Here is a 15,714-nt window from a genome sequence, read left to right as displayed (position 1 = left end):
TTAGAGATAATGAAAGTACTAAAATTTGAAAGTCTCAAAAAAATGATAGTAAAGATCGCATTAGCGCAAACAAACAGAAATTATTACTCGGTGAAATAATGGAACAGTGAAAAGAGATCGAGTATATTGTTCAGATTTAAACTTTAAGTCGGAGACTTGTAGATCGTCTAATTCATGTTGCCATCAGGGAAAAGCAGTGTTTCTTCCGAATAAAGAGGCGTAACCACGAGATTTAAAATATGTGTAGTTTGGTAAAAGTGAAATCCCCATATGTGAGTGACAGAGACGCGAAGTGGCTGGCGTATAGCACAGGCCATTGGGGGATGGGGATTATGGGTTGGCGAGTGAGCAGGGGGCAAAGCCCTCTAGTTGTACATGAAAATTAAATCAACATTTAGGCTTGCCAAGTGATTGCTGCAAATGATAGTTGTTCATCCCATTATTTAAGCCTACAGATGTTTATTAAAGTTGAACTTATCTAAAAGATTAATAGCAGTTGGGATAAAAGATTATTTGTATTGGTTGCTTTTTATCCTTGGAATTTTAAAACGCCTGACATGATGGCAACAACTAAAACTGAGAATGTAGGGGATGAGTCCTGTCTGACAAAATACACTCTGACAAATATAACAGACAGACGTTCAACCAGACAGACGTTCAAGGTTGCAGTTCACTTTTGCAAGCCTACTCTGTTCTGCTTTGCAGTTTTCTATGGCATTTTATACATGTTAACCTCATTTTGCACCATAGTTTAATTTCTGTTTTAGGTGGTAAGTAGAGAGTTGAACCTCTTTATTTTAGTGCAATGACATGACAACCAAAGTGCACTAGGCCTTTTACACTACATTCTTCCATATATTATTAAACTAAACAACGACTGGACATTTTGTATCTATTATAGTGAATGGGACTTCCATTTCAATTTTTAAAATCCTGACTATTGTAAAATTGAAAAATAAATTAATTGAGAGCATAAAATACTAAACTGTAATTCAAGCGTGTAGTGTTGCCGGGAGATTCTTACCCTGTATATACTGATAACATTAGTTGCAAGGCCAGAATCAATACTGTATGTGGCACCAGTTGATTGCAGAACACATCGATGTACCTACTTCCTCACTCTTAGCCACTTAGGAGTAGTCAATTATCAAACAAAAGCAATCAATAATTTGGCTGAGGATTAAACTGCAAACCAATTTGTATCTGGGTTAGTATCTACTATTAACTCACCACGTGGTACTTAACTTGCTAAGGTTCTGATTTCAGGAATACTTAAAATAAAGTTACAATGGTGAAATGCATAAGTTAAATATCCATCAGTCTATTTTCTGAACATATATTTTCACTATATGGCTATGAAGATACGAAGTGTATTCCTTGAACCAACCATAGAAGAGTTTCCAGTCCATTACAAGGTTCCTCATACACACGTAATCATACTCTCATACACGGGTCAATTAAGAGACTCCAATGAACAATGTTCACTTTTGGAATCCAAACAGAAACTTATGCATCATAACAAAAATCAAAGAAAGAAAGTAAAAACTATATACAGACAATGTACAGGCCACAAGACACTGAGCCATGTGCTGTTCATGCCAAGAAAGGTGATAGCTTCATATATGCTGCTGTTTTTTATTACCGTATTTTTCGCATCATAAGACACGCTTTTTTTTCCCCAAAATAAGGTTGTCTGTCTTATGGAGTGAATATTGCGTCACAGACCATGATGTGTATTACCTGACAAAAGTTGACATCCAGGGGTAGAGGGCGACAAAACTCACTGTTACGTTACAGGCATTCCCTCTGTGCTTGGAGGAATGTTAGACTCATTGACTCGGCATCCAATCCTTGCGTGTGCGTGAGTTGCGAAATGTAAACAATGGCAAGATGGCATCGACATCTCACGAGGGAGCGAAGCGAGTGCAGAAAACAATTGTTTTGCGCATTATCACTGAGTCAGACTTTTGTTGAGAGTGATCAGGAGATCGAACAAGAGAGTGAGGAACTGGCATCAGCTGATCGGGACACCAGCCGATGCCGCCCCAACTGAGCGCATTCGTGCACCTATGGCAAGGTTCGTGTGGGAGGAATACCTAGACATTGATCCGTGGGAGCCAAACTGGCTACCGGACTTCACAAGACAGTATAGTATGGCTTGCTGTTGGACTCGACAGATTACCAGCCGCTGGACTACTTCTGGCTGTTCTTTCCTGAAGCTGCCTTTCAGCTACTGTCAGACGAGACAAACAGGTATGCAAAGCAATTTTTTGAATCGAGGGCTGTGCTTGCACCGCATTCTCGTTTTTCAAACTGGAAACCCACAACAAAACACGAGATGAAGGGCTTTGTGGCATTACAGATATAGATGGGACTAGACTGGCGATATAACTTCAGGGAGCATTGGTCCAAACGTGCTTTGTCCCCTGGTGGCTTTGGACAGGTTATGCCGCGTGATGATAGGTACGTGCTCCTGCAAACTGATTGTGAGCAACTGAGCTTAATAAATTCTGACACTAGCAATGAGGAGTTCTTGGGGTTTTCATAAAACTAGAAGAGTGCTTGAACCTTAAAGTCTCTCCTTATTTGTTAATGACAGTGATGATGTTTCTTAATACTGCTGTTGAATTTACATGGTTGAAATATTATTCTGCTATATTTTATTAAACGTATTAGTACACCATTTGGTTCAAAATATTTTTCTTCTTGTTTTCCTCCTCTAAACCTAGGTGCGCCTAATGGTCAGGTGCGTCTTATGGTGCAAAAAATACGGTAAGTAATACCACTGGTTAACAAAGGTTTTGACACAGAACATCTCAGGAGTTTTTAAATGGTACTTTATCATGCTGACACATTTCTATCAAATGATTTATGTATTTTTAGGCTGCATATTTAGTATATACTAAACCCTTATTCCGGTGTACATGTTTTTTAAAGCTAAATTCAGGATTGTTTTACTAATGTTTGCGAATATTTTACAACTTAAAATATAAAAAAACATAAAATAAATCTGTTGTAGCAGGCCGTAACAAATTTAGACATTTTGGGACAGGAGCCTTTTCATATATGTGTTTACATCTTTTACAAATTAAATTAAATTCAGCAAAAAAGTACTGTGAAATTCAGTTTTAGTGATTCATATGAAAAAAAGTTATATTTTGTTGCCCAGTGTAATATTTGTTATGTATTAGCATTTGATTAATTCAGCTCCAGTCTTGTGTCTGCAGTTGCTGAGATGAACATTAGTCACTTGTGGCTCTAAACTAGATGAATTGATGGATTACTGGACTTTTTGTTACATAACTGTATTATTAATTTGGCCAGTGAATTTTACATAACCCATATAGAAAATATAAGCTACAGTATATACAGTCATATGAAAAAGTTTGGGAACCCCTCTCAGCCTGCATAATAATTTACTCTACTTTCAACAAAAAAGATAAAAGTTGTATATCTTTCATTTCCTAGGAACATCTGAGTACTGGGTGTTTTCCGAACAAAGATTTTTAGTGAAGCAGTATTTAGTTGTGTGAAATTAAATCAAATGTGAAAAACTGGCTGTGCAAAAACTTGGGTCCCCTTGTAATTTTACTGATTTGAATGCATGTAACTGCTCAATACTGATTACTTGCAACACCAAATTGGTTGGATAAGCTTGTTAAGCCTTGAAATTCATAGACAGGTGCAGCCAATCATGAGAAAATGTATTTAAGGTGGTCAATTGCAAGTTGTGCTTCCCTTTGACTCTTCTCTGAAAAGTGACAGCATGGGATACTCAAAGCAACTCTCAAAAGATCTGAAAACTAGTGATTGGCGGAGTGAAGCCTCACAGAGCATCAAAACGTTTGAAGCAATTGTGTCAGAAATCGTATCGAAGCTTCGAAGCATTTGACACTCGCCTCTCTAGTGACACCTCCTGGCCATTTTCATTAATATTACACAAACTCATGATCTACTTCAATGATGTCTGTTAATAGTCTTATTGCTTTTACTTTTTCGCTGCTACAGACTGGCAACGAAGAGAAGGGTTCGTCAGTGGCTTCTAGGGTCTGATGTCTAAAATAATAGTTTTATTTATATATATATAACGCCAACAGGCAGAATGCACTATACGATAGCAAGAGTTAAAATAAGACGCCTCACTCTTGGATCCCTGGCTCTTTCAATGAATATTCACTTTTGCACTGTATCATTATTAACGCTCCTGTTATTAGTATTATAATTAACCCTCATCTTTTCTTGAGATCACATTTAATAGCATTAAATGTTTTCTTTGTTCTGACTTAATTAAAATGGAGTAGACAGAAATTAAAGGTTTATCCCTGTACTTTGTCATGATATAGGAAAGCGCATTTGAGAAAGAAAAGGTGAAACCCTTAAATCACATGTTATTATTCGATCAAGTACTGCGATATTTCATTTACTAATACTTTATAATATTTTGAAGAGCACAAAAGTAACGAGTCTGCTACGAAGAAAAGACGCTGTCAGTGGCTCAACTGACTAAGGTGGTTGCTTTCCAAATTCTGAGCATAGTCCGAGTTCGATCCGAATTAAAGACTCATCAAAAATAATAATAATAATAAAAAACTATCAGGAGTGAAATCTTTATAACCAATTTGAACTACAGAATTATCAGAGATACTGTGGAAGGATTGCATAAGAGATCTGTTCGGGAATCATCCCCACTTAGAATCGCCATCAAAATGCGATGACTAACTGCGTAAGGCAGCTCACGAACTTACATTACATTACATTACATTAATCCATGTTCTATTCATTGCCATTTGACATCTATGAATCCCTCCATTGAATAAGATGATAACAAACCCACTCTGGTAGATTAGGTTGAGTTTGCTCTGCTGCACCAAACATTCAAAGGTGTCAATCCGGAGCACATCAGAGACACGGCGCAGATCACTCACCGGCACACAGACACACACGGGACACTCCAAGGTGAGCACTGCATGTATCAAGGTCGGCATTAAAGATCCTCTTGAGTGCTGAGGCAACAAAAAGCAGCGGGATAAACACATCTGGACCTGTGGTCGACAAAGCATTTGCCAGCAGCATCCCTCCCTCGTGAACACATTGTTCAAGGTCCGGATAGGCGATCAGTAAAAAGTTGTCTTAGTCACAGCGCAGTGCAATAATAAAACATTTCCTAAAACACATATGATAGTTGTCCTGTCTGTATCATTCCTAAGCAATCTTCCAGTTACAGAGGCGCATATACCGTGTAGCCCTCCCCCCAACACTCAAAGTAAGAACAAATTCCATCCATCCATCCATTTTCCAACCCGCTGAATCCAAACACAGGGTCACGGGGGTCTGCTGGAGCCAATCCCAGCCAACACAGGGCACAAGGCAGGAACCAATCCCGGGCAGGGTGCCAACCCACCACAGGACACACACAAACACACCAAGCACACACTAGGGCCAATTTAGAATCGCCGATCCACCTAACCTGCATGTCTTTGGACTGTGAGAGGAAACCGGAGCCCGGAGGAAACCCACGCAGACACGGGGAGAACATGCAAACTCCATGCAGGGAAGACCCGGGAAGCAAACCCGGGTCTCCTAACTGTGAGGCAGCAGTGCTACCACTGTGCCACCGTGCCGCCCAAGAACACATTCCACCTGATTAATTTAATATTTAAAATTTTAAACTGCTAAACCGGCCATCAACAACTACAATAACTGTTGAAATCGTCACTCAAATAAATTGTTTTGTTATAAACAAAACAAGATGCCCATTGATATATTATATATATATGTTTGATATATCTTTACTAGGGGTGTGTGAAACTTGGCCGCCTATGGCAATCCAACCCCACTCGGTCCATGGCAGAATTTGCTGTTAAATAAAAAAAAAAAGAAAAAACAGACTCTTTTGGGTAACAATTCACACTGGGTGGACGTGGGAACCGAACCCACGCATGCCTTATTATGGGGCGGCAACACTACAGTTGCACCACTACTGTTTTTAGCAGAGTGGATGTATATATAATGTATGTTTTTTTTATGTATGTAATGAAGACGAAAACAATTATATGTTGATGTATACTATATGACGTACGTTCAGTGTTGCTTGAAAAAGTTGCAAGAAGCGAAGAATGGATATTTATGAGAGTATTATAGTGAGAGAGGTGTCGTTACAGTAATCCCTCCTCCATCGCGGGGGTTGCGTTCCAGAGCCACCCGCGAAATAAGAAAATCCGCGAAGTAGAAACCATATGTTTATATGGTTATTTTTATATTGTCATGCTTGGGTCACAGATTTGCGCAGAAACACAGGAGGTTGTAGAGAGACAGGAACGTTATTCAAACACTGCAAACAAACATTTGTCTCTTTTTCAAAAGTTTAAACTGTGCTCCATGACAAGACAGAGATGACAGTTCCGTCTCACAATTAAAAGAATGCAAACATATCTTCCTCTTCAAAGGAGTCAGGAGCAGAGACTGTCATAAAGGCAGAGGAAAATCAATAGGGCTGTTTGGCTTTTAAGTATGCGAAGCACCGCGGCACAAAGCTGTTGAAGGCGGCAGCTCACACCCCCTCCGTCAAGAGCACAGAAAGAGAGAGAGAGACAGAGAAAAACAAGCAAGCAAAAATCAATACGTGCCCTTCGAGCTTTTAAGTATGCGAAGCACCGTGCAGCATGTTGTTTCAGGAAGCAGCTGCACAAAAGATAGCAACGTGAAGATAATCTTTCAGCATTTTTAGACGAGCGTCCGTATCGTCTAGGTGTGCAAACAGCCCCCCCTGCTCAATCCCCCTACGTCAGGATCAGAGAAAGTCAGCACAAGAGAAAGAGAAAAGTAAGCTGGGTAGCTTCTTAGCCATCTGCCAATAGCGTCCCTTGTATGAAATCAACTGGGCAAACCAACTGAGGAAGCATGTACCAGAAATTAAAAGACCCATTGTCCGCAGAAACCCGCGAAGCAGCGAAAAATCCGCGATATATATTTAAATATGCTTACATATAAAATCCGCGATGGAGTGAAGCCGTGAAAGGCGAAGTGCAATATAGAGAGGGATTACTGTATTACTAAAGCTCTTCTTTGCAGCATTATGCATTCTACAAGTCGGCATTTGTATGATGTATAATTTATAGTTTTATTTTTTGCCACTAAGTATTATCAGGCACAATCATTTAAAATGTATTGATCATCCACAAACATTCATTTCGCCTGTCAATTCTGTCGAGTTTTTGAACTCTGCTGATGCCATATGTACTTCAAATGGGAGCTCGATGAATAATGAGTCGAAGAACCAAGCAGACATGCGTACTAGAATTGTCAAGCTTGGTTCAAAGCACTGAGCAAACATGCGCATTGGGATTACATCATGACACGCACTTCGAAGCATCGAGCAGACATGTGCACTGGGATTGCATCATGACACGCGGTTCGAAGCATCGAGTAGACGTGTACTGGGATTGCATAATGACACTCACTTCAAAGCATCGAGCAGACATGCGTACTGGATTGACACACGGTTCGAAGCATCAAGCAGACATGCGCACTGGGATTGCATCATGACACCCGCTTCGGAGCACCGAGCAGACATGCACACTGGTTACTGAATCGTCAAGGTGGTTGAAGCACTGAGCAGACATGAGTAGTTAAAGGAGACTTTGTGAAGCCTCAATGCACTCAAAGGCATTGAGCTCTATATTTTTGAGAGTCTATCTGACACTTAACTCTCTAGTTATATTTTGTAATTCGTATTGACACTGCACACTTCAGTTGATATAGTTAAGTGATGGCCTGAAATGACAATTCAGGTAGTTGCTGAAAATTCATTATTGTTATTGTAGATTGTCTGATACATAGTGTCAAAGATATACTGTCATATATCAACTTTTATATAAATATATAAAAAGATTGGGTAATTCGTTCAACCTTTTTATGCAATGCTTAATTTTCTTCAAAACCATACGTCATATTGTATACATATATAAATATAATTATTTCGTCTTCATTAGGAGAATACAACAATGATACTCTTGTGTCAATTAAACCAATTTAACGTGCATATATCAAACAACATATATTGTCTACATCCGCTGCAGGAAGAACAGTAGTAGTAGTTCAGTTGTGCGGAACTCGTTAATTATCCCGATTAGGTGGCTCAATGGTATTGCAACTGTCTCTCAGTAAAAACACCTGGGTTTCATGTCGTTGATCCCCCTCTTGTGAAAAGTTTTTTTTTCCAATTCCTCCATTTAACAAAAACTTCCAACTTGGATGGATAGCGAGCGAATCAAGCTATCGAGGGAAGGTTGGGCCGCCGTAGTTGCCCAGGGTGTACACATCCCTAATTATATTGTGTATGTAAAGAGTTTCACTGTAAAATGTAATAAGCATCACATTTGTGTGTTTGGAAACCCTGGTGTCGTACTGAATTTGTATTGTAGAAAAACAAACTACTGTCCAGCATGCTGAAATGTGTCTTTTCGTTTCTGATCGCTATACAGCACTTCCAATTTGGGACAATTCACTATAAGCAGTTTCAGCCAATCAGCGTCTTCTAAACATGCAGAATGACAGTGTGAACCTTCATTGTCGGTGGCGCAGTCTCTTTGTTTCAGTCAGTCATTGTCCTGTTATAGACTATTTACTGTTAAGTGCTGCTTGAGCTACCGTTTATAGTACAACAGGTGGCCCACCTAGTTCTTAAATCAATATTGAAATGCACACACAAGCCTCCTAAATTATTTATTGAAATGCCTATGTTTACAGTATTCGTTTTAGGAAGTCGTAGTTTTTACTTATTCCCGTTATTAGGAATTATAATTCCTCAGTGTCACATATTATTCATTACTACTCGCAAGTCCCGCATCATTGAGATTCTGTTTTATATTCTGTATATGCAACCTTTATAAAAGGAGCATTAATTGAACTGACTAATAGCAGACTTGTCATCTTCTTAAAATGACTTTATTTATTTGATATTCACAATTAATCATATGATCAAAAATCAAGGAGGATATGAGTTTGCATGGACTGTGCCGTTTCCTTTTTTTTTTTTTTGTGACATCGTGTCAGTAGAGAGTGCATGACAGTAACAATGCATTCTGTCCTAAAGGACAGCGCACACGTTTTTTTATATTTCCTAAAGGCCAATGTGTCTTAATTTGCTCATTAATATATTTTGACAGTGTATTTTAATGAGAATGATTATAAACATATTACCCATGTTGATTTGTAATGTTGGGTGAGAATTAATAAAAAATTAACAACACATATAATAGTTATGTTGCATTGTTTATGATTAACAAAACTCATTGTTTATCTGAAGTATTCTACTTATACAGTCGATGTATTCCACTTCTGAAGGTGTACATTGTCAGTATTCTCCATTGCATTTGTCCCCAGTGTAATGTGTGCCAGTGCAACTGAGGTGTGGCAGACAAGCTCACGTATTGGGAGACAAGGCACCTGCCAGTTTACTATTATTATTGGACACGTATGTAGAGGAAATGTGTGTCTTAAGTGTATGAAAGGAAAGATGGCAAAGCCTTGAATGAAACGCAGTGTTGATGCTTTGGGTAACAAGACAGGTTAAGGAGCAGGGAACATTAAATGTGACAGTGACTACGGGGGATTGTGGAACTGGAAGATGGTTTAAGAATACAGAAACGACAAAAGATTAGTCTTTCAATAATTATATTTACATCAATGATTTACTCTGTTGTGCTGCAGTTCGGAAGATTATTTTTTTACCCCCCACCGCAGCCTTTAATAAGATGAATTCACAAGGAAAGGATGTTGTTGACAAAGTCAGGTGCTTTTTGAAAGTTTGGCTCCAGATGTGCTTATCCAGCTGTTCATTCTTGTCAGTACTTGAGTGATCTTTATGTCCACCTCTGGATGAATTTGCAGTTTCTTTACAACTTTTTTGTCTGATTAATGCAGAAATCCCGATGCTTTCCTAAAATTGCAGAAGACACTGTTGATGGCACTTATTCTGTTTTAAAGACAGTTGTAATTAGTTATGCAGCACACGCTTTTACTTACATTGCTTTTTGGAAATCAATAATACATATCAGCTACTGATCTGGGAATCACTGAATAGTAAAAATAAGTTTAATAAGGAGTGTCTTGCGCATATACTGGTGTAATGACCACGTTGGCTTTAGTGAAGCGTTTCTTAGCCTCTCTGATATGATCGACATGGGGTAGAATAGATTCTGGATTGTTATAATATGTGCTACCTTATGCAAAACATGCTCATCAATTTTTTACAGATTCTAAGTGGACACGATTCCATACCAAGGAAAAAGGTGCCCCATGTAAATCGTTCATAATGTCTCCAAAATATATTTGTTAACTTACAGACAAGTACTACATAACTGTTTTTTTACAAAGTCCTTATTTTAACTTTAGGCAAGAACCAAATGTGAGCCCCAATTAGGATTTGATCTCACGTCAGCACACCTTACCGCTGCAGCAGAGACAACTGCTTTTACGCTTTGAGCCAAAGCAGTGCAGCAAACGAGTGAGTAACCAAATCGTCTGCTGACTTCTCAGATATAAATGACATCATTACGCTAGCGTGCCTCAAAATCACGTGACGGGTGCATTTGAAACAAGCCTCGAAGCAGCGCATTGAGCTCCAGTGCTTCGAAAGCTCGACACAGTGTTGAAACCTCAGTATCGAGCTGCCCATCACTACTGAAAACAAAGATTGTTCAGTATCATGGTTTAGAGGAAGGCTACAAAAAGCTATGTCAGAGGTTTAAACTGTCAGTTTCAACTGTAAGGAATGTAATCAGGAAATGGAAGGCCACAGGCAAAGTTGCTGTTAAACCCAGGTTTGGCAGGCCAAGAAATATACAGGAACGGCATATGTGCAAGATTGTGAGAATGGTTACAGACAATCCACAGATCACCTCCAAAGACCTGCAAGAACATCTTGCTGCAGATGGTGTATCTATACATAATAAGCCCTTTCTGCACTCATGCAACCAACAGAGTCGCTTGTTGTATGCAAATGCTGATTTAGACAAGCCAGATTAATTTTGCAACAAAGTGCTTTGAACTGATGAGACAAAAATTGAGTTATTTGGTCATAACAAAAAGCGCTTTGCATGGCAGAAGAAGAACACCGCATTCCAAGAAAAACACCTGCTACCTACTGTCAAATTTGGTGGAGGTTCCATCATGCTGTGGGGCTAGTTCAGGGACTGGGGCCCTTGTTAAAGTCGAGGGTCGGATGAATTCAACCCAATGTCAACAAATTCTTCAGGATAATGTTCAAGCATCAGTCACAAAGTTGAAGTTACGCAGGGGGTTGGATATTCCAACAAGACAATGACCCAAAAACACAGTTCGAAATCTACAAAGGCAATCATGCAGAGGGAGAAGTACAATGTTCTGGAATGGCCGTCACAGTCCCCTGACTTGAATACCATCGAAAATCTATGGGATGATTTGAAGCAGGCTGTCCATGCTTGGCAGCCATTAAATTGAACTGAACTGGAGAGATTTTGTATGAAGAATGGCCAAAAATACCTTCATCCAGAATCCAGACAATCATCAAGGGCTATAGGAGGCGTCTAGAGGCTGTTATATTTGCAAAAGGAGGCTCAATTAAGTATTGATATAATATCTCTATTGGGGTGCCCAAATTTATGCACCTGTCTAATTTTGTTATGATGCATATTGCATATTTTCTGTTACTCCAATAAACTTAATGTCACTGCTGAAATACTACTGTTTCCATAAGACATGTCATATATTAAAAGGACGTTGCTACTTTGAAAGCTCAGCCAATGATAAACAAAAATCCAAAGAATTAAGAGGGGTTCCCAAACTTTTTCATATGACTGTATTGAAAAACTACAATTCCAAAAAAGTTAGGGCAGTATAGAAAATGGTAATAAAAAGAAAAGGAGTGATTGGTAAATTTACTTTGACTTGTATTCAAATACAAACTGTACAGAGATATTTCATGTTTTACCCAATCAACTGTATTGTTATTTAGAGATATAGGTTTATTCTGAAATTGATGCCCTTGAAATGTTCCAAAAATTAGGATGGGGTAGGTTAGGATTTTAAACAATGTAACAAGCTGAAATAACAAGGTTATGTGAAATAGGTGAGGTAATCATGTTGTAGTACATAAAGATCCTCCTAAAAAGGCTTGGTTCTTCAAGAGCAAGTAAGGTCGAGGCTTGCCAGTTTGCCAACAGATGTATCGGAGAATAATGTTTCACAAAGACATATCAGTAGGATTTCGGAGCATTTCACTCTCTACATTGATCTATACAATTAAAAGATTCGAGGAATCCAGTCAAATCTCAGCACTTAAAAAGACAAGGCAGAGAACCTCTTCTGGGTGCACTTGATCGGTCTTGAAAACCGTTAGGCGCCTGTAAGTCATCAGTGTCCAAATGTTTAATAAGTGTTGGTAAAAGAAATGGTGCTGTTACACAATGAGAAACTCTAGGCTGTCCCAACGTTTTCGAAGCGTTTTTCAGTCACCAGAATCGTCACGTGTGTACATTTTTAAAAAATTAAATAAAATCGAGGTAAAACACTACATAATGTGTTGTTAGAGTTTTCAAAGTAGTACTGAGCGACTTCTTTTCGATTTTATTAGCATGTTCCATATTGTCACAACTTTTTTTTTTTTAAATTGGGGTTGTAAATCTGTCCCTGTTTAACCTGAATATTTTACCACAGTTCAGAGAAATCCTACCCCTGCAACCTCACGTGCAAGGGAGGAACAAACCGTGGAATTAACACCAGTATTCTTACACAGCAACACTAAATAACAGATATAAACTGTGGAAAAAAAAAGGACATGGCAAAATATATTTCCCATAACAATTTACGGATTAAACCAAAAAAATGAGTCTGTGCCTGCTGTGGAATGCAGCTGCCACAATACGTGGGGCCACGCAATAAATCGATCGCAAACGTTAAACTAGAAAAAGAAGACGGTTTAAAACATTTTCTGCACTGAGTAGCAGTTTAAAACTATAGCCAATTCTTAACCTCGAGTGCACTTCTGTGTCACTGCATGGCGAAGCAGACAATACTGTAACTTGTGGCGTTCAACTTTAAAGTTGTCATAAAATCAAAGTCCGTGCAGAGAAAAACTGTTCTCTTCGCACACCACGTCTTCAGTTGAATGGACAGAATTTAGTAGAAAAACGATCCACACTTCTACTTTAAAAACGTGAAATCAAACCTGCACGAATATGAATAGTGTACATTTCACGTTATATGTAAAGTCCTTACCTTTCACCGAGATTAACTACTACTTTGTTCTGGATCGAGTGCTTCGTCCACGCACTGCAATGACAACATCGTGACCGAATCCGTGCTAACTTTGAGGGCAACCTGAATAGATCCTGCATTCTGCCCGCGAAAGGAATCTGAAGATAAGACAGCAGGCGAACCGGGTGCCATCCGTAATGCCTGGAGGCTGCCATGACACTCTGTCATTGGCGCGCGTTGCAACCTGGGTAACGAGCTCGTGCACGCCCGCACAAACTGGCCTGCTCGAAGGTAGTGCAGTTGAAACGAGGCTGCAGTGTATGGCGAGGCGAGCAAGGGCTCTCAACCTTTAATCCTCCAAGGACCCCAGTGTTAGTGTACCACGTCAGTGCTAGGGCCCATGATATTCCCTTTGTTGCAGTCTTAACAAATGTGCTTGTTTTTGAACTTACATTTATAGTCATTAAAAAATGCATTTTTGCTCCCAGTGCTATTACACTGCCTGTATTTTTAAAACATGAAACAAAATTAAGAAGCCATTTTAAAAACAGTCTGTGTGATTTTATTAGGTAAAATCAATTTTTTACTGGTGCTTTAATTTCTTAAACATAGTTGGCATTTTTAGGGATAAATAATAACCAGTGATTACTAAAATACAGAATTTGCAGACATTTTCCCCTACCCACTAGGCTTAAGTAATATTTGTTAATTCATGCATAAAATAATTACATATTTCCGAAAAAAAGTAAATTGAAAGCAATTTTCAAAGACTTTTTTCATAATTTAATTGCAGAAGCTACTTTGTTATACTATGGATTTAGAAGTGGAGGGTCTCCATCAGCAATAATGCAAGGTGGAATGCAAAGACATTATCTCTACCCATACAACAATCAAATTGGTAAATGTGACATGGCGTGTGATTTTCAGTCATGTAATTTGACATGGTGCAGAGATGAGATCAGCAGGTGCAGTCAGTAAAACTTACATACTGCATGACAAAATGTTACTTAAAATGACATCGACTAAAGCTGCTAAAAGGTGGCCAGCCCAACTCCTGCATAGCTTTAAAAAGTGGGGCAGTGTGTTAGGGTGCAGCTCCTTCATCAGACTGTTGTGTCTTTGGCATCATTTTTAAACACAAAATTTCTTTATGGCAGTGTGGCATGACATGTTTTTTTTTTTCAGTTTTGTCTTTTGGGTGCTGTTCCCATTCTACCTACAGGTTAATAGATGCAGTGCGCTGTGTGTCACAGATAAACACAATCAGAAACAAGACACCTTTTAATACAAAGTGGCCATGTAATATCTTGAGTTGCATGTGAGAGTTATTTGAGTGCATTTGATATGCAGCATATAAAAATGAACACTGTATCATTTCAAGGTGTCTTGAAATCTTTTTTTGAGATACCTCAAAATGCATTTGAAATATTTTGAAATGTACATATTTTTGTAATATCTAATTCATTTTAAGAAACCATAAATGCATTTCCAGATATCCTAAAATGCATTTTGAGATATTTCTAAATTTTCATTCAGCTTGACAGAGTTTTTAAAGCTGTAGTGGATAATTTCACAGTACCTAGGTTATGTTCTTCCATCCATCCATCCATTTTCCAACCCGCTGAATCCGAACACAGGGTCATGGGGGGGATTATGTTCTTGTCTCTTAGAAATATGATACTGTGTTATTGCAGTCATTTTTATCCAGTGCTATATTGTATCTAAAGCCTTTGTAATACATACAGCAACAGTACTCACCTTGTTATTATATGTTTAAGTTCCTCACAGGTGGCGCAGTGGTAGTGCTGCTGCCTTGCAGTAAGGAGACTGTGGAAGATTGTGGGTTCGCTTCCTGGTTCCTCCCTGTGTGGATAGCGCTTTGAGTACTGAGAAAAGCGCTATATAAATGTAATGAATTATTATTATTAAGTCTATTGTTGTTTACACAGTACAATGACATTCTTATATGCATATTCTCATAGTCTAGTGACAGCAGTTAAATACCAACAATATATGACAGCAACATACTGTATATATTCTGTATAATACATATGCAGGAAACAAACACACACTTGTCAGTATGAGTGGTTGTAACCTTATGACCCTGAATATCATGGAATGTCATGTCATGGTACATAGTCTAATAGTCTTTACTGTTTGCCAGAATGGAAGAGGGAGAAAAGTGACTGTACTGGAGTCCTTAGTAATAATTTGTGTCCTTCTAACGTAGCATATAGAGTATATGTATTGTGGAATACCGGGGGTGTACAGCTCCCCAAACCCAAACACAGACAGGCACATAGACACAAGTCCAAAGCAATAAATGTTTATTTTACAGTTGGAGAGTGCTTTTCCCCGCTCTCCACCACAGACCACAGTAAAAAAGCACCAGCAGTAATGGTCAGTTCCTTCTTTCTTTTTCTTCTTCTTTCTCTCTTTTTCTGTTGCCTCCACTCCTTTCCCAGCAAGCTTTGTCCT

General features: G+C 38.7%; 1 protein-coding gene across 1 annotated transcript in view; it reads right to left on the bottom strand.

The window, feature by feature from the left end:
• The window catches only part of LOC114665664 (polyribonucleotide nucleotidyltransferase 1, mitochondrial), a 90,070-nt gene extending 76,581 nt beyond the window's left edge, over nucleotides 1–13,489 (bottom strand). The window contains exon 1 of the mRNA XM_028820272.2: nucleotides 13,258–13,489. Within this exon, the coding sequence (XP_028676105.2) occupies nucleotides 13,258–13,451 (194 nt within the window). The 5' untranslated portion in view covers nucleotides 13,452–13,489. The remainder of the gene's footprint in view (nucleotides 1–13,257) is intronic.
• Nucleotides 13,490–15,714: the final 2,225 nt, after the last annotated feature.

This window comes from Erpetoichthys calabaricus, chromosome 15 (assembly GCF_900747795.2).
Source record: "Erpetoichthys calabaricus chromosome 15, fErpCal1.3, whole genome shotgun sequence".
In the NCBI taxonomy this organism is placed as follows: domain Eukaryota; kingdom Metazoa; phylum Chordata; class Cladistia; order Polypteriformes; family Polypteridae; genus Erpetoichthys; species Erpetoichthys calabaricus.
This window is presented reverse-complemented; position numbering and strand designations above follow the sequence as displayed.